General features: G+C 42.9%; 1 protein-coding gene across 8 annotated transcripts in view; it reads right to left on the bottom strand.

Annotated features, from left to right (window-relative positions):
* The window catches only part of RAPGEF4 (Rap guanine nucleotide exchange factor 4), a 114,552-nt gene that overhangs the window by 54,149 nt on the left and 37,433 nt on the right, over positions 1 to 22,970 (bottom strand). For all 8 annotated transcript variants that reach the window (XM_054723395.1, XM_054723391.1, XM_054723392.1 and 5 more), the window contains 6 exons: positions 12,831 to 12,915; positions 10,955 to 11,015; positions 9,132 to 9,208; positions 8,567 to 8,713; positions 6,189 to 6,304; positions 124 to 212 (listed from right to left, as the gene is read on the bottom strand). In XM_054723395.1, the coding sequence (XP_054579370.1) occupies positions 124 to 212; positions 6,189 to 6,304; positions 8,567 to 8,713; positions 9,132 to 9,208; positions 10,955 to 11,015; positions 12,831 to 12,915 (575 nt within the window). The remainder of the gene's footprint in view (positions 1 to 123; positions 213 to 6,188; positions 6,305 to 8,566; positions 8,714 to 9,131; positions 9,209 to 10,954; positions 11,016 to 12,830; positions 12,916 to 22,970) is intronic.

Here is a 22,970-nt window from a genome sequence, read left to right as displayed (position 1 = left end):
TCCAACAACTTCCTTCTAAAACTGTTTTGTCTACACACGCTGAGAATGAACTCAGGATTTTTTTTTTTTTTTTTAGTGTTCTGCACGGATTTAGTGAACACACAAACTGTTCTAGGTATTTACCTGTTGCTTCATTTAAAGCTGGCTCAAGGCGTATTGTTTCTAGAAAATGCTCTAAAATTTTTTCAGGTGTTCCTGACATCACAGTATACCTGGATAAAAAATAAAAACAACATCAGCTTTTCAAAAGTGGGCAAATCATTAATAAATAACTTTTCACATATTTAAGATTTTTTTTTTTTTTTTTAGATCCCAGGAAACCGTTTCAACTTAACTTATGGCCCATATTCTCCTTATAGTAAGAGAGACCATGTACTTTGCCAGAGTCACACAGGAAGACAGTGAAAAAACCACAAGTGGAAGTAGTTACTAAAACGTGACTCTTTTTCCCTACATGGAACTGAAGTAAATTTCTTGGAGAGCGGCTCTGGCAGGCTGGGAACTGAGCAACTCCAGCCTTGCTCCGAGAGGAATGAGAAGAAGCATGTGAATCCCAGGGCAATTCAGGGCAGGCACGGGGAGCAGAGAAGGGAAGCGGCAGTAAACTAGGTTACCCATATATGGGTTACTTGTAGCGAAATTTCAGTCCCACAGCGGATTCTCCTGCCTATTTCTGGAATGCTCTGTCTTTTCCAACTGTACATTGGCATGTGCTTTGGAAATACAGCTAAGAATAAAGCAGGAGAAAAACACACACCCCAAAACCCAAACACCAATGAGCAAACAAGCAAACCCCAATAGCATCTGAATAGGCAATAAATCAGCAACAGAAAATTCACATAATTTATTTCAATGTCAAATATATTTTTTGGGAGGTGTTAATTATTATTTCAGAAGATCCATCTATGCAGCTCTGCAATCAGCATGAAAGGATTTATTTTTAAAATTGAATGTGGGTTATTTCAAAGTCATATTCAAGATGGTAACAAGACAGTGAATGAAAACTTAGAGGCAAAATACATTAAGATGACATTGCTTTTCTGCTTGGCATTTCATCCAAAGCAAAATGATAGGGAAGAAAAACAACAATGAAAATAAGAGTCTCTTATGTTCATAGAGCAGTGGTAGAATTTGACTCTAGGAGAACCTAAATTCCTTCGCCTTCTCACCAACATCCTTTCTTGTTTGAGACCTTGGAGGTAGTGCATTGAAATCCCAAGAATTTCCCTAACATATTAAATCTCAGGGTTTTAACCTCATGCCTGAGGGAGTGAAGAAGAGGCAGTTCAACATATGACCCTCTGCGTGTGAAAACAAAGAGGGAGAGTGCATGAAGCAACTCTGGTATTGAATGAGGTAACAAGTGCAGTCTACCTGGAAGGCAACCGTTAGCTAAAACTATTCTGTGTCAGCCCTGGCCAGTATGATCAGTGGCTAGAGTGCTGGCCTGTGTACCGATGGATCTCGGGTTCGATTCCTGGTCAAGGGCATGTACCTGGGTTGCATGTACCTGGCCCCGGTTGGGGCACGTGCTGAGGCAATCACTGGGTGCCTCTTTCACATCGATCTCTCTCTCTCTTTCTTTCTCTCTGCCTCTCCACCCACTCCTTTCTACTATCTCTGAAAATCAATGGGAAAAATATCCTCAGGTGCAGATTAACAAAAAATTTTAAAAAAACATTCTGTGTGTGTGTGTGTGTGTGTGTGTGTGTGTACATGTCCACACATGTGTGCGTGTACACAGGGGCAAAAAGAATTGAAGAGTTAAATCTTCGAGGAAGCCTAGATTTGGAGACTAAAGAAGAAGAGGGGAAATAGGAAAAAAAATACTTTAATCTCAAAAGCATGACCCCTTTCTCAAAGTAAATAAGGTAGAAGACAATGGTTTTTCCTCTTGTAGGCAGTGACTATTTGAGAAAAAGAGAGGGCATATCTATAAATACTATCAACACTTCAAAGGGAAAAAACTGCTGTGTGCATTCAGTAACTCCTAAAATGCATGATTCTGGGATGGTGCTCAGCAGATGCGCTGGAAGGGGAGCAGCATCCGGACACACAGTAAGGACCTGGGGTGGGAGGGGCGCTCCATCCACATCTGTCAAATGTTGACTGTGCCCCAGACCACGAGGTGGGCCCTGAGCCATGCCCTCACCTTTACTCCTGCTAGTTAAATATTAGCTTTATCCTGCAGGTGGAGAAACTGCTTTGCAAGGGGAGGCATCAGGCCCGCGGTCACACCGTTCAGAAATGCGAGGTCTCTGCTATGAGCCCCGGGCAGCGCACCTGCGTGAGTCTCAGGTCACTGCCAGGACGTCCCGGGCACCAGGCAGAAGCTACATCTAGGTACCTGGAGCCCATTCTGAACAGGAAGTCTGCCGTGCAACGAAAAACCCCCTCTGAAGGGAACTTGTTTGCTTTTTTTCTGAAAATGAGTTTTATGTGGCGTGTAAATATGTTACATTAAAAGCCAGTTACTTGTTATTTACCACGGCGCTGGGCAGCTGCCGCTAGTAAACGTTTAGCTCTGATAGAAGGTTGGCTTCACATTCCGTGTTCCCAGTGTGGACATCCCTGACCTAGGGTACTAAGTCTGGTCAGAAAGAGGAGGACATCCCTGACCTAGGGTACTAAGTCTGGTCAGAAAGAGGAGGACATCCCTGACCTAGGGTACTAAGTCTGGTCAGAAAGAGGAAGGACCAGCGTGGCAGGCCAAGGATCCTTTCACTTCACTGAAGAGAAGTGGTCTCTCTAAACCTGGCCACAGGGTCCACCTGACACCAGGGGGTCCTTCTTTTGCTACCAAAGGCTCCCTCTAGTGGCTCCCGCTGCTGTGGTGGCCTTACCCATCTCTCCCTCTTGTGAGCGCCAGGGAGGGCGGTCCGGGGTGGACATTCTGTTAAGGCGGGGGCCTCTGAAGGCTGAGGGCCAGGGAGCCAGGGAGTTTCTGGCCAGGCATAGCCGTCTGTGGTCCCCCAGCTCTGGGTTTGACTGAAACATCACGTTTTTGCTTTGTTTCAGGCTGGACACTCCCAGGCGTCTACTGCTGACCTCTGTTTAAATGAGGGACTTGAAGACCAGACAGCATGGCTCTGTTCGGTTTATTGCACACAGGAGCTAATTTAGCCCAAGTTAAAGAGAACCCCAGCTGGTTACATTATCCAAGTTGTGAGGGTTTAAGCCTGTAAACAGAACATCTTTCCCTAACATCAAGTCTGGAAATGAAGTTAGGAAAGCAGACATTTCCATCTATACCTGGAACAACAACAACAACAACAAAAAGGTGTGTGTGTGGGGGGGTGGGGGTGGGGAGGGGAGCCTGAAAGAGATTATCTTTCTGGAAACAGGATGGAGTTTGATAGTCTAAGGATGAGCAACAGCCATTTGAAATTCTTTCTTTCTTACTAAAACCACATGACCACAGAGCGGAAGATAACCAAAATGGTAAATTTTGAAGGCTCCATAAAGTTGATCCATCATGAGAAATACTGTCTTGCAATTGACATTTGACTATTACACTCACAGTGAGTGGCTTGACTAGAGTCAGGCAATTCTCAAACTCTTCTGGATTTCTCAGGGGGAAAGGGAATCAGAAAAATAACATTATCATCAGCACCAACAGTGACCCTCTCTGAGTTTAAGAAAGACAATTTCTGAGGAGATAGAAGTTCCAATGGTTCCTAAATTTTAAGTCCGTCCATGGACGAGATTGTTGCCATGTTATCGAAGTTATCCAGAAGATCAGGCCAAAATTCACTCACACAGCCTCCCCTTTTCAACTCTGATCTGGCTTGGGGAAGCTCATCATGGAAAACAACCCCCTGAGAGAGTAGCTTTGTATTCTTCAGGAAACTGACTTGGCTGTCGCATTATTTTGTACTCATTGATATTTCTTAATGCTGAGAACCTGCCAGGTTTTTGAATTATAGTTTAAGGAATTTGGATTGGTCTAGAGGACACAAATAAGGAGATATAACAGAAATCAGATCCAGGCCCTAAAATAGGTTTAATACACACATGGCCTCTCTTTTTCTCTTCCCTTTAGTTTGATTTCATAAAAAAAAAAAAAGTCTATATTTGGGAGGCACTCTGAAGGGAAAACGTTGTAACAAGCAAACGCTTTTGATCATGCTGCCATGAAGATCAAAATGAAGGGGCGAAAGGAGGGGCCCTCCGGGGGGCCTCTGGGCCGAACGTTCCAAGGTTACGGAGAATGTGCAAGGCTTCCCTTTTCAGGTAGCAACATTGTCCTGAGACACCTGCAGCGTTATTCAAGAATGCAGATTATCACCCTAAGACGTCCTAGTTCTATGTAAGAGCACTGAGGAAAATCATCGGAGAGAGTCCCAACCTTCACCTAAAAAATGTCTTAATTCTCATCCTCTATGGCAGGGGTCCTCGAACTTTTTAAACAGGGGCCAGTTCACTGTCCCTCAGACCGTTGGAGGGCCGGACTATAGTTTTAAAAAAAAACTATGAACAAATTCCTATGCACACTGCTAAGTCGGCTGCTAAGCAGGACAGGCAGAGGCGGCAAAAACACCCGGCGGGCCGGATAAATGTCCTCGGCGGGCCGTATGTGGCCCGCGGGCCGTAGTTTGAGGACCCCTGCTCTATGGACTGGAAGGACAACTGTTAAAAACACTTGAGCTTGAACATTTTCAAGAATGGAGGTCAGTGAAAAAAAAATAATGAAGAATTCTGGATCGTCGTTTATAGATTTGTAAGTGAAAGGATGCGTCTTACATCGTCCATTTTATGTCACTCCTTTTGAAATATATCGGTTTGCAAGGTTTACTACATAGTGTTGAGGATACAGTATTTATACACCATGTTTTGCTGTAGTAATCTGCGAGGCTGAGGAGAAAAGGCATGGGCATTGATCAGCTGGCCTTGAATCCCAGCTCTATCCTTACAAGCTTTTTAATCTTGGGCAAGTAACTTGCTTCTCTGAGCCTAAATTTTTCTAGTATCTGTTGAAAGGAGTTGTAATAAGGGATTATATAATACAATCAAAATATACTATGGCTATTCAATAATATTCTTTCCCAACCTCCTTGTAAATATGTCAGTTCATCCAGATGAAAATACCTGAGCCTTAGGCTTTTAGTCTAAACAGTAAAAATTCATCAATGACGGTGAGTTTCCTGATTAAAGGGAACACCCCGTTTACATGGCAAAGAAGGAAAGATTACTAGGATGCATTCCCTTTTCAACATATTATTTGGTGACATTTCTTTAGCTACAGAATTGCTCTTTTTATTATCCTAAGGTTGGACATTAGTCCTTATTTTCAAAACGAGATTCTGTGATTTTCTACCATTTCTTGGAGCTACATTTCCTATTGTATTACCATCCAGTTGTCGGTACATTTGATGAAAGGGTCTCAAGTAGGAAGTTGCTGCAAAGGATGGAACATACACATACTGTAAAGACCCAAGTCTACACAGCTCCTGAGAAGCAAGCGCCCTTCGGACAGAGGAGGCCAAAGGGATGCTTCTAGGCTGCAGTCAACAGTCTACCTTATATTTAAATCTGGGTTTCTGTCAAAGATGTTCATTCTGATAACAAGATGAAAACACTTCTTGAGAAATCCTCCGTATGAAATTCAAATACCAAAGGGTCTCATCACCTAGAGCCATGGTCGGCAAACTGCGGCTCGCGAGCCACACGCGGCTCTTTGGCCCCTTGAGTGTGGCTCTTCCACAAAATACCACGGCCTGGGCGAGTCTATTTTGAAGAAGTGGCGTTAGAAGAAGTTGAAGTTTAAAAAATGTGGCTCTCAAGAGAAATTTCAATCGTTGTACTGTTGATATTTGGCTCTGTTGACTAATGAGTTTGCCGACCACTGACCTAGGGTCATCACCCTTGAGCTGCCTGGCATTTCTACTTCCATTTTCTCTCCGATGCCTTCTGTTCCAAAGCTACCACAGTTAAACACAGTATCCAGAGAGCATTTTTAGAGTAAGGGAATGTTCTCCCCCATTACGCTAGGCAGCACCAAGCTAAACACAGTGCCAGAAATGGATACATTATTCTGCACAAAAATGTGTGATTAGTCAATAGAGAGAAAAAAGTCACATACACTGCTATCTCCCACAGAAAAGGAGAACATGCTATTGTGGAAATGATGATACCATGTGAAAAGGTTAATCATAGTCTGGCGATTGCAGCGTTGGATGCAAACCTACTTTTGCTGAGGCTGTGAGTTTCCTTGATTAGAAGCCCTGCTCCCTGCTGGGACCTTCTCCAGCACCAAGACATCTTGGTCGTGTTCTTTCAGTCTGACTGTATTCGCCTCAACGTCCTGCAAATACAAATTACCCCACATACAGATGCTGCCATTTTCTCAGACAATGAAAAAAAATTTCAAATGCTTCAGAAACGCATTTGGTGCTTGTGATGCTAATTGTTGTGACTACAAATTAAGTCATTTTCAAAGTCAAGGGCTGGGATGGCCAGGGAGAAGACCAGATGAGGTTTAGGCATGTGGTTTTAAAGCTCTGCTTTTACTCCCAATTCAGAAAATCAGCAGAGTAGAGAGGAGTGTGACTGTGCTCTGAGAAACCTTTGGGAGAGGATGGTATAGCGGGAAGATAAGGGAGCAAAGCATTTATTCTTTATGAAAATACTAGAGGCCCAGTGCACAAATTCGTGCATGGGTGGGGTCCCTCAGCCTGGCCGGCGACCAGGGCCTATCGGGGCTGGCTGGCCGGGAGGAGGGGCCACGGGAGGTTAGCTGTAGGAGCACACTGACCACCAGGGGGCAGTTCCTGCGTTGAGCGTCTGCCCCCTGGTGGTCAGTGTGCATCATAGCTACTGGCCGGTCGTCCAGTCATCTGGTTGTAACGGTCGCTTAGGCTTTTATATATATAGATGTGGCCAATAGCACTTAGCTTCAACCAAATTCTTTCATTCTGCTTTTCTTCTGAGGACATTTAGTTTTCTTGGGAATGGTACTTTTATTTACTCTCTAATCAAAAGACTTTTTTTTTACAGAATCAGTTTGAAATGTGTTAAAAACATTTTTTCAGTTATTTTGAATAATTTTATAAATCACATCAGTGATAATGGTCCTTATGTGATCCTTTCAAAGAATTTTTTGGCTAAATGTAAACCCCATATGTGCAGACCTCAAAGAGTTAGTTCAAGTTTACCTCTAAATTTCAATGTCAGTTTAAATAATTAGTTTTACAAATATAGTGTGCTTTATCTCATCATTTGGTCTCCACTTAGAAAGAGATTAGATAAGAACCATGTCAAATTCCATGTGGTATTTTTTTTTCTATATTATTCAATGGTATAGTTTTTAGTGAAACTAAAACTTTCCATTCAGAGAATGCATTCCTAAAACAAACTTTGGTGTCAGAAATTGTGCCACCAAAGGCAAATATATAAGGCTGTGTAGTGATAGGTGTCCATACCTAAGGAATGGAGAATGATGTTAAATAGTGTCAAATGTACCAGAAAGCATAGAAGCTGCAGTTTGGACTTTCAGGGAGGATTGACAAAGATGCTAAGGGTGGGAGTGGCAGAGAAGAGAGTCTGCTCTGTGAGCCAGCAGGGAAGGGAACAGAGCAAAGTGATCCTAGAGGGACCGTGTCTCAGGGTGAACTCAAGCTAGGGAGGGTTGCAGTATGGGCCACCTGAGAGACACTGTCATCAGCTGGATTGTTCTTCCCAAGGGACCAGGGGCTGGATGGTGGGGAAAGGCCAGGGACCATCTGTTCTAAAGATCACCCACTCTCATAAATACCTTAACAAGCTTAGGTTAGGCCCGTGGTCGGCAAACTGCGGCTCGCGAGCCACATGCGGCTCTTTGGCCTCTTGAGTGTGGCTCTTCCACAAAATACCACGGCCTGGGCGAGTCTATTTTGAAGAAGTGGCGTTAGAAGAAGTTGAAGTTTAAAAAATTTGGCTCTCAAAAGAAATTTCAATCGTTGTACTGTTGATATTTGGCTCTGTTGACTAATGAGTTTGCCGACCATTGGGTTAGGCCCATCTGCAGAGCCAACTTTAAATGCAATTACTCTTCACCTACTTGCCAAAGTCTGAAATTCCTTTAGTGTGAATCAATTTGACATAAAGCACTTGAAATAAAAACGCTTGGTTAGAGTAACCATGATTAACATTAATTCCTGCTAAAATATAATCACTGACTAAATCAAGAGAGCATGTGCTGTTATAGAAAGGCTCAGATTTGGGATGAGATTGGAGGTTGAGACTAGACAGGTTTAGGATAGAGAAAGACAGAAGTCAGGAAGGTATCACTTGGACATTTGCCAAGGCAGTCCCTCTACGTCTTCTATTCTGATGGACCGGGTCAGACGTGTGCAGGGTAGTTTGGTGTAGCCTGGCATGCCCCAGGTACAGCTTTCCTGGACTATCCCCTCTGGGCCCCAGAATGCCCAGCAGCACAGTGAACATCCCAGGGGTGTGACCAAGGCTCTTCGTTCCTAGAGCATTCATTAATCGCTGTACTGCTCCATTAACATGACACTCAGATCTTTTCTTCTCTGGCAAAAGGAGAAATGGAATGCCCCTCAGCCACGCTTTGCCTTGGACTTACCCTCAGAATCCGGTTGAAATCCTCCTTGTCTACTCTTAAGAAATGGCAATTATCTTCTCGCAAAACGATAGAGGCAGCTCTCGGGGCATCATTCACTAGTGCCAACTTGCCAAAATCATCTCCTTCATGCAGGGTACAGACCACACCCTGAAGAGAGCAAACATTCAGATGAAGATGACCCCTGAAACGGAGCCAACACCCACCCACCTCACGCCACAAGACCCTGTTCCCCTAACACACGATATATAAATGGGCTTTACCCAGGGATGCCAAAGAGGAGTTACACAATTAAATTATAATGTTTCATTTTCCTTTCATTGAGTCATATGGGCAATGGAATAACTTAAATGTATACATTATAATCATGGGCCCCAGAAAGTTCAATACCACTCTGAGTATAATAATTTAGATAATTTATGATTAGAGATGCTATAATGACTTTTCTTCGTCGAGTAACAATGTTGTTGCACTACTTTAATTGTAGCACTAAATTGTTAATGCTTAGAGCTACACTAGTAAGTGGAGCATAATAAAGACTCAAAAAGAAAAAGATATATATACATACCTTTCCATAAATGACTACATTCACTGATCCTTTTAGAATAATGTACCAGGAGGTACCTTCTTCCCCCTGGTTAAACACTAGATACAAAAAGAAGAAAAGACTTATGACAAGAATAGAAGCACGTCGATATAAATTACAGCTTAGCAAATCATCATTTTTAAGTTCCCAGAATTACACATATATTCCAGAAGGGGAAAAAATGACTGGCAAATACTAACTTACTCAGGTATCATATTGTTTCCTTTTCTATAGAACATAAAAGGAACAGAAACACTGCTCTACTGGCCAGGCCCTGAAAAATCCATTGGTATTAGACATCAATTAACAGCAATCCAGTTCATCAAGCAATACCCTTTCACCCACAATTCATCAAACCTTACTATGCTACAGAAAATAGTTTTTAAAAGCAATTGGACAAGTAATGTGAATTGAAAACATGCAAATTGGTGCTGCTTATTGTTTATGGATATCTATCTATCTATCTATCTATCTATCTATCTATCTATCTATCTATTTTTAAATGGGTTGGAAGGATAACCACTACATTTAGGGTAGAAGTTACCATGGGAGGGAAAGAGAAGAATAAGATAAAGGAGGAAATATGGGGCCTTCGACTGTATCTATAATCTCATTCTTTAGAAAACATGAAAAAAATATTGCATGCTAGTGTTTAATGTAGACTTCAAAGGTGCTTGTAATAACCTCTATTATTTGTTTGAAATATTTAAATATTTCATAATAAAATGAAAACAATCAGTAAGTTTGAATGAAAAGAATAAAAGAGAAGTTGTGCATCACCAGTGATCATAAAAATAAAAAAAAAATACTAATGTGAACCTTTAAAATTTCAAGAAAGGACATTCTTACTAAAATAAATATCAATGTTAGAGATGCCACTTTTGATGACTGAAAAACATCTTGAAATATAACTTTTGCAACTCTTTCTGCTTTTACAATTCCTGCCTTCTGCTTATTTGACTAACACAAGTCAGTGTGAAGAAAGAGTAAGACTTTCCAGAGAATGTCTCCTGAAACATTAACAGGTATCCATTAAACAAGTGTTCTGTGTTCCACTCATTTTAAGAAGTGTGAGTCTAACTGGCGGAACGTTTTTCTTTAGTGCAGAACTTCTGAGAGCCTTAGCATGCTTGAGGCATACGATCCTCCAAGAGAGATCAGAGAAGGTGGCATTTCCTGACCCGAGAAGACCACTAACGCTGCTTTGCAGGAAGAACTCTGCAGATTCATGGGCAATGCTAGCCTGAATACTTTTGTTCACATTTATGGATATCAAATTTCAATTTCTTGCTTCTAAATATAATCACGGAACTAAATTACAAACTGGGTTCTGGAGAGATCCTAAGTATTAGTACTGTATAAATATTTGGGTCAAAGAAATTCTTTGAGACTTGGAGCTGATAGTGGAAGTGGGAGAAGAAAAGGAAAACAGGATCGTTTATCATTCTCACTAGCAATTTCAAGAGATGGATTAGTTCTTCTAAAACCACCAACTGAAGTGAGGTCACTGTGAAAGGCCTGCCTGAAGAGCAGCATGTTCCTCCCACCCTCTTTACACACCGCCTTCAGCCAGCAGCTAGGCGTGAGCAGAGACTCAGACTGGCAAAAGCCCCCCGCTGGTCCCAGAAAACCACCACGCTGCAGAATCACGGACATGTGCCGGGAATGATCACAGGTCCCAAAAAGCAAAAGTGCCCAGGGCGTCCTGCCGAGTCTGAGAGGGGAGCATTTGCAGTCAGGGTCCCATGGCATAGGCTCTCGAGGGTACTAGCCAGGCGCAACATCCGATTACCGCTTTCACTTACACACGGTGCCTCCTTTGGCATGGGACTCAAAGATGAGAACACCTGCTAGCTCCCGTTTCACCTAGAAGAAAACGAGAAAGGATGTGGAAAGGCCAGATTTTTTTTGGGGGGGTGGGGTGGGGTGGGGCAGGGGGAAACCTGTTCCCTTTCTGAACAGTGCTAACTGACCCTCTTCCCACACAGCCGTCTCTGACTTTGCTTGCGCTACTATCGTCTAGAACCATGTTCACTAGATTTGCTGCTAGATTCTCAAAGCTCTTACATAAGCCATTGTATACGCACATTCATACAAGACGACTGCCCTAGAAATGGTTTAAAACGTGGTTTCACACTTACGCACTAGCCGATTTCACTGCCTATCTTTTGTCTTGGGTGAGAAGGTAAGAGCATCTATAATATCATGCGACTCCATTGCTGTTACAGGCTCTTCCCTGCGTCCCCACAGAATGCATCCCTGCAAACGTGCTGGGAAAGTCAATGTCCTCAAGTTGAATAATTAAGCTCAAATGTGTAAGCAGATTTATATGACAAGATAGCTAAGAAAAAAATTTTGATTCCAAATTATGGTCCCAAATTATGGCTCCATCTCCCTAAGTACCAAGTAACCTGAGCATTTTCCCCAGTGCCTGGATACCTGTGGTTTGGGGGAGAAGAGGAGACTATCCACACTCCTCTCCATTCCATCAGGACTGGGGGAGTCAGGACAAGGGCATGCTGGGGACCTGGAGCACAGGTAGGGAAAGGGGTCTCCCAGCACCTTCCTCTGCGGTGTGAACCCCTGGTGCTTACATTTGTGGGGGCTCCTAGGTGAGGCTCCCAGGCACAGACCTCCTCCCTCCTCCCTCCTCCCATGGATGAAGTGAGGATGAGAGGACAGTGGTGGGGAGGCTGAGCTGGACCATACCCCTGGTTTCTCCACCAGGTGAGCAAGCTTGTGGACCCCCTGGGAGAGCGGGGGGAGGAATGTGAAGGCAGCTCTGTTGGGTTGAAGAGGGAGGTGTTTGGAGCCCTTCTGCTTATGGCCATGACAAATGCCTCGCTGCTCTCTTCAGAGACCTCTCCCCCCGCCGCTGCCCCCCCTTCGCCCCCGAGATCAGGGACCACAGATACTGCTAGCATACGATAGTATAATATCACCTAGTGAGCTGGAAATGAAAGGCAAATTAGGAATGTAGATGTTGCTAAGGGGACTCGGTATATAATCTGTAGACATTGCAACTTCTTTTTATTATTGGTGTTGAGTTATTAACATATAGGAGACATGTGTTGCCTGGAAATCCTGTTCCTGTGTTCCTGGGGAAGATATTTCTGTCCACTGCTTTCCTGAATATCCTAGTCACGTAGAATTTTAGAGCCAAATATAGCCATTGGGCCATTTATCACTATTGGATATTGCTATTGTGCCCTAACATATCTGAAGTAATTCTCTCTTGAACATACTGCATCCTTCCTCAATAGAGCAGCAAAAGCTGGCCACTTGGGCCATGACAGGTCACCCTGATTGATCTCCCTCCTCCCTCTGGCTCTGCATTTCATGGGAGGGTCTCAGAGCACTTTGAAGGCCTGGCTCTCTTGTTTAGGTGTGCAGGTTCCATAGTTCAGACTTGGAAGGATGAAGCATACGTTCCAATACCACTCACATCAAATTGCTTTGGGGTTTATAGCACCTGGGCAACTACTAATGATGTGACAATACTTGATCCCATTACAGTGATTCTTCTTGGGTATAACTTACTTAGCATCTCATGGGAAAGACTAGGAATGATTTATGAGGCAGAATTCAGATATTCCTGCCCTCCATGCCAAATATACTCCTCCAGTCCTAACTGAATTTAACTCAAAGTCTCCTGACCTTGCTCAATGAGAGACAACTTACGGTGGTAGAAAGATGGGATAAGGCTTTAATGTGAAGGAGCTCATCATAGATAATCTCTAGGTCATCCATACTTCTCTGGCCAGGTCTACAAAGAAAAAAGTAACAAGGAAATAATGAGAAAAAAGCATCACTAAAGCCTGAAATATGGAAGTGTACTCAAGGGGTCAGTAATGCAATTCAGATTTCTTAGGAGTAAGCTCTATAAAAAGATATTGGCAGAGGGCGAGATTATGCCATTATAATCTCTAAAGGAAGTTTTGAAATGAATGTGTTGTCAATGGAAGAATGGGCACAGAATCCCCTTCTCTTCTAATCTCAGAGGGAAGAACATCTCTGCTCACATTGTAGTTGGGTAATCTATCTCTCACTTTGTAGATGATTGCACCAAAAAATTGCTTTGTATTACCATCTTAATCAGTAATAGAAAACTTGTCTTTAACACAACTATAAACAACTGATTTCATCAACTGGATGATTAATCCAAATTCCTTGAGATCCTGTGTAGTATCTTAGCCTAACAAAATAATAATGCTGCTGTCACTATGTTTCAGGTTGTATAACATGCATCTACCACAGGACTTAACTAAGGGATGAATAGAGACTCAATATTTTCTTGCCTATCCCTGAGAAGGTGAGATGAGCAGAAGGCAGACAGTAGTGTTTGGGATTAGGAAGAAAGAGAGAGAAGAGAGGTATATACTTCCACTTCCCAAACTCTGTTTCATGCATGACCACTGTTCCATGAGGTGTTAATTAGTATACTAGTTAGCTTCTCCCCTAGGTATGTGGATGCTATGGACATTTTGACAGGGAAGGACAGAATAGATTCCTAATCACTTTCATGCCTGTAATTATTCTGGAATCACTAATAGTGTTTAATTACAGATCAATGAGAACATCTGATTGGTGAGAAATTTAGATATTCTATTGCTCTCTGCAATGTAAGAAACCTTAACTGATATGTTATTGAAATTTTAAAACAAATTGGTTATTGATTCTAAGAGTACTAGGAAGTCAAGCTCCACGTTGATGGACAGGCAGCATTTGCTCTCAGCTAATTGCTGCAGTCATGTATGTTAACTACTACATAATCGTCAGTCTATCCTACACATTTTGTCCTAAAATTTCAGTAACTTATGGTATTATTCAATGTTACTATATATTAAATATTTAAACCTTAATGAGCTACTGGTGGTGTTCCATGCTTAATTGCATTGTATTTTTAAAAAATGATCCTGGGTCAAATAAATTCAGGGAGTGATGGTGTACTGAACAGAGCTCTGGATTTCCTGTCTGAAGATAAAGTTTTAACCTCAGTGCACCCCCCACCAGATGTGTGACATCAACCTCAGTCTCATCTGTAAACTGGGACATGCCTTCCTGAGAGAGATGTGAGAGCTGAAGGAAGCAGTACATGTGAAGGTACCTGCATATTTATTTGTGTCAGTGGAAAAAAAACCGTTGGCAAAATGATATTCAAAACTCAAACCTTTGCATAAGAAGTTAAACTGACAGAGTACAACATTTGGGCCAGCACATTACATCTGAAATTTAGTCAATTATAGATAAGTACTCTGAGCAATCAAAACTGAATTGTAAATACTCTAAAATAGTTAATTGGATTAAACACTTTTGCAGCCATTCATAAGATGGGGTCGATGACAGATCAAGTGGGGGCCATCAGAGGAAGAAAACTCTTTGCACCTTGCACATCACCTTCTCAAGGACAGTTTAGCATGAACAAAAGAAGATGATATGTCTCTCATACAGTATCTACGAAGGGTATATTTCCTAACCTTGACTATACAAAGACTAGTACTAAATCCATGACCCAGGGAGATGCCAGCCGGGCCCACCTCCTGCCAAGGTCCACCACTGTGCACCAATCCAGTGCTTAATGGTGGAATGCAGAAAACATGGGACCCAAACGCACCAAAGAAAAAACTATGGCCACAGGGACTTGAGGGGGGGCAGGCCTTCTTAGCAAGGGGCTAATCTACTACTTGACTTACACATGGGATTTTGAAAGGAGGATCCTTGGGGATTTAAAAGTCAATTGAGTCACCTCAGTCCATCTACTGTGATAGAGGCAGCTAAGGTGAGAGTCTCAAGGCAGGCATAATAGGATTATGCTCTTCAGCACAAGGAGCTGCCCCGCTGTTCTTCCCACTTGACATCAGCTGCAAATAGCATGGACCCTTCTAGAAGCCTGGCTAAAGAGAAATCAGTCGCCAAGCCTCATTCTCACCTCCATGGGATGGATGGGCTGTTATGGAGGGAGGAGGAAGATTCCGCTGGGAAAAGGAAGTGTTAGAATTTAGCTCTAAAATCCTAACACATTCAAATATGGATTTTGGGAGCAGATCTCTATGAGTTTAGGAAGAGTGTTTTTACATAATATCAATATGAAATCCATATTGATCAACTCCCTTTTTTCAGGTGTAGTTGATTCTTTTTTTAAAAGTTTTTCTCATATTAATCAACTCTTACAGATTAAAAAAAAAGTGTTGCCTTTAGAATCTACACATCACATTACATTAAAAATAATTATATATTGTCCAAGAGTTAAAACATATGAGAAAGAACTCTGTCAGATCCACAATGCAGCATACTAAAAATGTGACAGCTCGTTCAAGACACCCTTTGGCCATTATAGGTAGTCTGAGGACCTGCAGCAAAGTGTGGAAGAAGGCAATGATGGCAACATTCAAGCCATTTTTGAAACCTACTCAACTTCCCCCTGTCGAACACCACTGAGCACTGACGGAAGCTCTCTTCTCCCCACGCTGCCCGCCTCCCGGCTCTCTCTTCCTGCTTTCCTAAACATTTCTTCTCGGTGTCTTTTGTGATCTGTTGTTCTTTTGTTCACCTCCTAAATTGTGCTGTGCTCCAACGTTCTGCCTTCAGCTCTGTTCTCATTTTGTTCTGCTTTCTCTCCCTTTGAAAAACCCCAACTTTCACCTGTATAACGCTGAGATCTAAATCTTTATCTCCAAACAGATGTCTTTCCTGAGCTCGGACAGCTTCCTGGCTGGCTCTTCCCAGACAACCCACAAGCTCCACAAGCTTACTGTCCAGGGTGCTCCCTCGTCATCATGGGGCAGATCTCAATGGACTTTTGCAGACTCATCTATCTTCCTTTCCTCTCTTCACACCTTCCCTCAGGGCTCTGTTCTCTGCTCCACCCATGCCCTACATCTCTCCATTCCTCAAAACGCTATGCTTTTTCATGTCTCCAAGGCTTTTCACATGCTTCTCCTCTCTTTGCCTAGGATATTTTTTTTCTGCTTCAAGCCCAGCTCAGATGTTATCTCTCTCAGGTAAAACTGGTTCTCCAACCTTTATTCTCCCATGGCACATGGCCTGCTACTGTGGTGATTACAACATACTGTGAGGAATGTTATTTGTTTAAATACCCATAACCCTACACTGCTCTTCTCAAGAAGTGCACAGGACACTGGATTGGAAGCAGAAACTGGATTTGAGCTCTACTGGTAAATCATTAAGTTCCTAGGTGCCCAATTGGTCTAATGCCTTGTTTCTGCATTTCTAAAATGAGAACAATAAATAGAAATTTGGTAAAGGCCAAATGAGTTAATATACACGAAGCATTGATTCATTGAAAATATAGCACAAACGGAGGATGAAATTATTATCAGGGTGGATGTTCAATACAGTTTACCAGATGAGCGAAAACACTAGTTCTCACAATTCATGCTGAATTCAGGGTCTGTCCAAGAGACATATGGAAGCAATACCACAAACCAGTTCCTGTCTTGTGGCCTGAGAAAAATGGGGGTTTAAGCTCTGTTATCCCTCCTATTCAAGGCCAAGTAAGACACGGTAGCCACGACACAACTCACTTTTGTCTTGGCAAAGAATTAATGGAGGGAGGAGACAGGATGAAAATGTTGAACCTTACGTCTTACTCCAAATCCTGTTAAGTGATTAAAAAAAAAAAAGAGAGAGAGAGACATATTTTCTAAAAGATCGTGGATGTATTTATCCAGCTGTGAGGAAGAACTATCATCTTAGACCAGCTGAAGTTACTCAGTCAAGATCAGCGAGGGCCTGGACAGAGGTGGTCTCCAAAGACCACGGAGTATCTGTTAGGCTGGGCCCTTTTGTGGCCGGAGAGTTGTCTGTCATGCTAAAGGTCTGATGGAAAAGACACTTGAAAATCCAAAACAGCCCTGAAAACAGACAAACACCTCCACCACAAACCACAAAAGAGTACTATGGTTGACCAGACATTTTAGGAATTCTTGGATGACCAAAAGCAGATCGGAATAAAATGTCTGAGAATAGCTGGAAGCAGCCACAGCTCAACTTAGATAAGAAAATCAGTTTGGAAACAGCTCAAGTGCCCATCAGTAGATGGATGGATAAAAAAAAGCTGTGGGACATTTATACTATGGAATACTATGCAGCTATAAAAAAGGATCTTTTACCCTTTTTAACAGCATGGATGGACCTGGGAAATATTATGCTAAGTGAAATAAACCAAACTGAGAAAGACAGATATCACATGATCTCACTTATTTGTGGAATCTAATGAACAAAATGAACTGACCAACAAAATAAGACCCGAAGCATGGAGGCATGGGACAGACTGACATACCTTGATGTGGGGTTGGGGGAACGAGAAGAGATAAACCAAAGAACTTATATACTTATATGCTTGGCCCATAGTCACAGGCAATAGAGTAGTGAAGACCTGCAGGGGATGGTAGGGAGTGGGAGGAGGGCGGGGGGGGGGGAGGGAGAGGGGAGAAGGGTGAGGGAGAGATCTGTAATACTAGCAACAATTAAAAAGAAAAGGAAAATCAGCACAGGAGGAAGATGACACTGCTGATAAGACAAGGCCAGGAGCGAGTGTGTCAGAGTGGTTCATCACAAGGTCAGCGGTCAGTTGGGGCCCTCCCCCGCCCCCCACTCAGCAGTAGGCAGTGGCAGAGTTTACTGCCAGGCTAAAACTCGGACCTGCTCTCTAAGATGAAGGCACAGCCGGGAGCCCGGGAGAGAAGCAGAGCATGTGACAGCCGTGGCCCTCCTGCCAGACACAGAGGAAGAGCTCCATTCCTGGGAAATCCTCCTTAGTTTCAGAACTCCTGGGAAGAAGTGGGGGGTGAGGGGGGAGTTTAGCCTGCATGCTTCCCCTCGTGCCCCTCATGAAGCAAAGCTGTCGGGAAATGTGGCCCCCAGCGCCTTCGGGGCCGGCTCCGCTGGGGGTGTGAGCACCACACCTGCCCAGAGACCCACGTGGCAGCTTACTGTACCCCCTGGTGCTCATGCATCAATATTGACCACTACAGAGAAATCAGGACTTCCCTGGGATGCCCTGGGGAAAGCTATAGAAGCCTTTGAAACGGAATGGAACAGACCTTAAAAACAGTGTAGTCTCTGAGTCCGAAATAACATTCAGAATGAAAGGGGAAAAAATAACCCTGAGGTCCAAAGTGGTCAAGTAATCACAGGGCAGGCCACTGTCCTTCCGCAATCCACCCAGGTAGCCATGAGCTTTTGGGTCCTGTTTACAGAAATGTTTAATGAGGTGAGAGAAGTCAGCACCGCAAGGTGTGAAGAGACTTACTCTAAAACATGAGTATATTCACAGTTAGCAGAGCAACAAAAGCATTCATGAGAGGTTGGCTACCAGCAAACTCACTGTTGCCCGGGGCCTCAACATGTCATTAGAATTGAAAGCTGACGGAGGTCCCGGGGAAGAGGCCAGATGGAGCAAAAGCCAGTGTGACCAACCTGTGCCACTGAAGTGAATAAAAATGTGAGTCGCTCACCCCCCGCCCCCCACCCCCATGGATCTTCATGTTGTGGCTGCAGTGACAGAGAACAGGCCCAGCAGCTCCTGCTCCGAGGCCACCAGCTCAGAGCTGCTATGCCATCTAGTGTCTCAGAGGAGACTCGCCTCTCTGCTCTTGCATCTTCAGACAAAGGTTCTCATCTTGATCCACCCCCACCCTAAAAGAGCACCCGGTAAGTCTACAACTGTGCCTTCTCCATCACGATCACTGAACAAAGCTGTGCTTTCAAAGTGGGTTTCTCCTGGCAAACAGTGGCAGTAAGCACCTCTCCTGCTTTTGGTCTTTACGGAGATGGTGGGGAAAAAAACGGAGGTCCAGCCACTTTGGACCTGCAAATCAGCCCCCAGCCTGTTCAGAGAGTAATGAAAGGGTCCCAAGGACTGAAGGCAATTTGGCTTTCAAGAGTCAGGGAACACTGTGCCCGGAGCAGGAGGAGGGATCGCCTAGGCACCTTCAGAGAGTAACCTGCGAGGCTAGGGGACTGAACTGACTCTCAGGCTGCTCTGAGTGGCAGCTGGCGAATGTACCCGGTCTTTACTCGTCCTTCTCCAGACGTCACAGGGAGAGATATGAGGCATTCCTGCTTCTTCACAAGCCGGCATGGTGCCACATTGATGTGGATTTGTCAGATCCCGCTGTGGAAAGGCCTAGTTTCCGCAGGGGCCGCGTTCTGTCTAGTTACAGACACGGTAATAAACGGGGATGGATGGAGAAGCAGTCTGTGCATTAAAGGGTGGGAGGGCCCAGGTGACATTGGAAACTGCTGGTAAATACAGTTTTATCAAGGAATTATCAAGGTCAGAGACAGACACCCTCAATTCTTGGGATGTGGATAAAATGAAGGATTCATCCAGCCACCAAGTAGCACATTGACATGGCGCCTGGTAAAACATGCAGGTGAGAAAGCAGATAACCAGTTCTTTGAGACCTGCCGCCTTTAGACCTCTTCCCTGGTGCCCGGGGAAAAACCCAGAAAGTCAGCGCTGTCGATATCCGCGTAAGCCACAGTCAGGCTTAAAAATAAAGGAAAGGCCTCATCATATCTGTCTGGAGTTGAGAAAGCTTTATTGTATTGCAACACTCCAGCTCAACTGACCTGATTCTCCTGGGTACAAGTCAGTTCTCAAACGTGGATCATTTTCTAACACTCGTAAAGGTCTTCTTGAGAACTCACCTTCTTCCCCTTCTCTGACTGGTAAATTTGGTTTCCCACTCACTTGTCTAACAAACCAGCAAATTGTTTTTCTTTCCTTCACCTCGTAGCCTTGCTTCTTAAGAGTTAGATCTTAGGTGGTAGAGCCATTCCAGGAATCTGGAGTAAGCAGACTTGGGCTCAGTTCCTGATTCAGCCACAAGTACCACTGTGTGATGTTAAGAAGGTATTTGACATCTACTAGGCTCAATCTCTTCATTTGACAATTGTGGATAATAAGCCCTACTCAGTTCACAGAGTTATTTTGAGGTTCAAAGAGGTGATGTATGTAAGGTCACTATATACACTTGTGTGATTCATTTATTTTTTAATTTTTTTATTGATTTGAGAGAGAGAGACAGGAAGGGAGGAAGGGAGAGAGAGAGAGAGAGAGAGAGAGAGAGAGAGAGAGAGAGAGAGAGAGAGAACCATCAATCGGTTGCCTCCTGCACCCCAACCAGGGATCCAGCCCACAACCTGGGAATGTGCCCTGACTGGAAATCGAACCAGTGACCTTTTGGTGCATGGGATGATGCTCAACCAACTGAGCCACACCTGCAGGGCTCATTTACTAAGTGTTAGTTTTTATTTTAAATTCTGGCTAGTGGGTTGATGTTCATATTTTTCTATAGTAGATGGTACACTTGTACTCCGTTAGGGTCTATATGGTAGTCATTGAATAAGATAAGAGTTGTCTGTAACCATTATTTTTAAATCAGGTTTCTATGACACATATCCTCCCAAGTGCTCAAAGAATAAACCCAGGAGGCAATTTTGAACCATTTTTGGCCCAGGACTGGTGGTAGAGTACAGTAAAGAACACAGGTTCTGAGGTCAGACAGACCTGGACCAAATCCTGAGCTCACCACTTTTGGGATAAACACAAGCAAGTGACTTAACCTAAGCCTGTTTCCTAATCCATAAGATGGAGATAACATTAATAACCACCAAACAGTTCTATTAAAAGAGCTGAATTAGGTAATTGTTGAACACAGTGTCTAGCACACCTGAGTTCAGCAAATGTTGGCTAATTAAATACAACTCCCCTGTGAAGTTGGGAGAGGTTAAGTATGTATTAGTAAACTCATTTTATAGCTTAACAGCTTTGTAGTCTGGAGTTGGGTGATTTATTGGTAAATTAGTAAGATTAGAATCCAGGGCTCTTACACTGAGTATTTCTTTTACTATATTTAGCAGACTCGGGTCAAATGCATGTATTTCATATGGTGTCATTAATTTCTCAAAATATAATTAATTTCAGTCTCATAAAACTCAGTATTTGGCATCCTGTCTTTAGTCTGGACTCTGCCAACCCATTCTTCACAGACGGCAGAGAAACCCTCCTGCTGCAAAGCTGACCATTCCACATCCCTTTAAAACTCTTCGATGGTGCACCAAGTGGCTATAAAATAATATCTAAGGTACACAGAGGGACAGCAGGCCCCCTTCAATCTGACCTCAGCCTACTCTCCAGCCACATTTCCCAGCACTCTGGGTCTGGGCCCTCCTTCAGTGTGAAGCAGCTTACTGTTCCCTGCTGGAGCTTCTGGACATCATTCTGCTCCCACACCAGGCTAGTTCTTTCTTTGTTCCGGGAAAGGAGCACTACAATATTGTGGGGGTTTTTTTGCTGCTGTCAAGAAGAAAGAGCTTGATAAAGTACAGGGAATATAGTCAACAATATTGTAATAACTATGTATGGTGCCCAGTGGATACTGGAAATATCGGAGAGAGAACACTTGTAAAGTATATGATTGTCTAACTGCTTTTCTGTACACCTGAAACTAATATAAAATAATATTGAATGTAAACTGTAATTGAAGTATAAAATTAAAAAATAATACGTAAAATTAAAGAAGAAAGGTTTGAGAATTAGTCTAAACATCCAACAATGAAAAACTGAATGCATTAAGGAATATTCAGAGGACAGATTACTATGTACCTATAAAAAAAAATCCCATCTTTAGAGAATACTTAAGGTTAAGGGAGAATGCCATGATATATTATTAGGTATAAAAAGTTAGGAATTGAAATATAACCAGAGGGATAATACCAAAATGTTAATAATTATTATTTTGAGGAGGTGGAATGCAGGTGTCATTTATTCTTCTTTAACTCTTTTAAGTTCCCAAAGTTTCTATAATAATCAGATTGACCTGGCCAACAAAAAGTCATTAAAATTTTTAGGTAATCTTATATTAAACCCTAAACTATAAATGGGCAGCTACATCCATCTATCCCTCTCCCAAATCTGAACCCTCATGGCGGCAATCCAACTGTTGGCTTCTTGGGCACATAAACAGGGAGGATAAGGGTCAAATGTTTTTATGGGGATGAGGCAAACCCAACCCCAAGAAAGGACCCCTTAATGCAATAATTTCTTCTGATAACTTTTATAAGATTTCACTACAGCACAGCAATCTTTCCAGGAAAAACAATGGTGACGTTTGTCATGCTGTGAAGGGAAAGATTCACAGTGAATTTCTTGTTTCATTAAGATTAGGCTCTTTCAGTCACACTTCTCTTTTCACCTGATTTGCATTTGAGAACGACCAGCCCAATTCCAATGTTTGGACTTTACAAGTTTGAACATACTGTTGGCATACCCCAACAAAAATCAAAACCCTAGGCCCCACTGATTTTAGGCTTGCTAATCTGGGTTCCGCTGGTGAAGCAAATTTCCCTATAATTATCAGGATTTCAAATTCCACGCCCTCAGAAACAGCTTGGACAAATAAAGGCCCTATTAAAATAGGCTCTGCTAACCAAGAGAAGATACACAGCCTCTCAAGCGCCCTCTAGAGCAAATGTGTGAAACAGCCAAAATGTCCCCCCATTCCCATCTCCTCCTCATCCTCCACCCCCGTATTTTTTCATGTCATTTTAAATTGTTTCCTTTCAACCTCATGCCCCATAGCATAAGTTAGAAAATATTAATTTATCGCATGAAATCATTGAACTTAAGTTTCTGAATTTCCGATTCATTTGAAAGATTCCAGAATCTGCCAACCATTCTCTTGATTTTATATATATATAAATAAAAAAACATTTTATATAATATATTTAATAAATAACAATAAATATATTAAATATTCATATTTCTTCTGCTCGGGTCTGACTTAATCT

The sequence above is a fragment of the Eptesicus fuscus genome, chromosome 11 (genome assembly GCF_027574615.1).
Source record: "Eptesicus fuscus isolate TK198812 chromosome 11, DD_ASM_mEF_20220401, whole genome shotgun sequence".
Classification (NCBI taxonomy): domain Eukaryota; kingdom Metazoa; phylum Chordata; class Mammalia; order Chiroptera; family Vespertilionidae; genus Eptesicus; species Eptesicus fuscus.
This window is presented reverse-complemented; position numbering and strand designations above follow the sequence as displayed.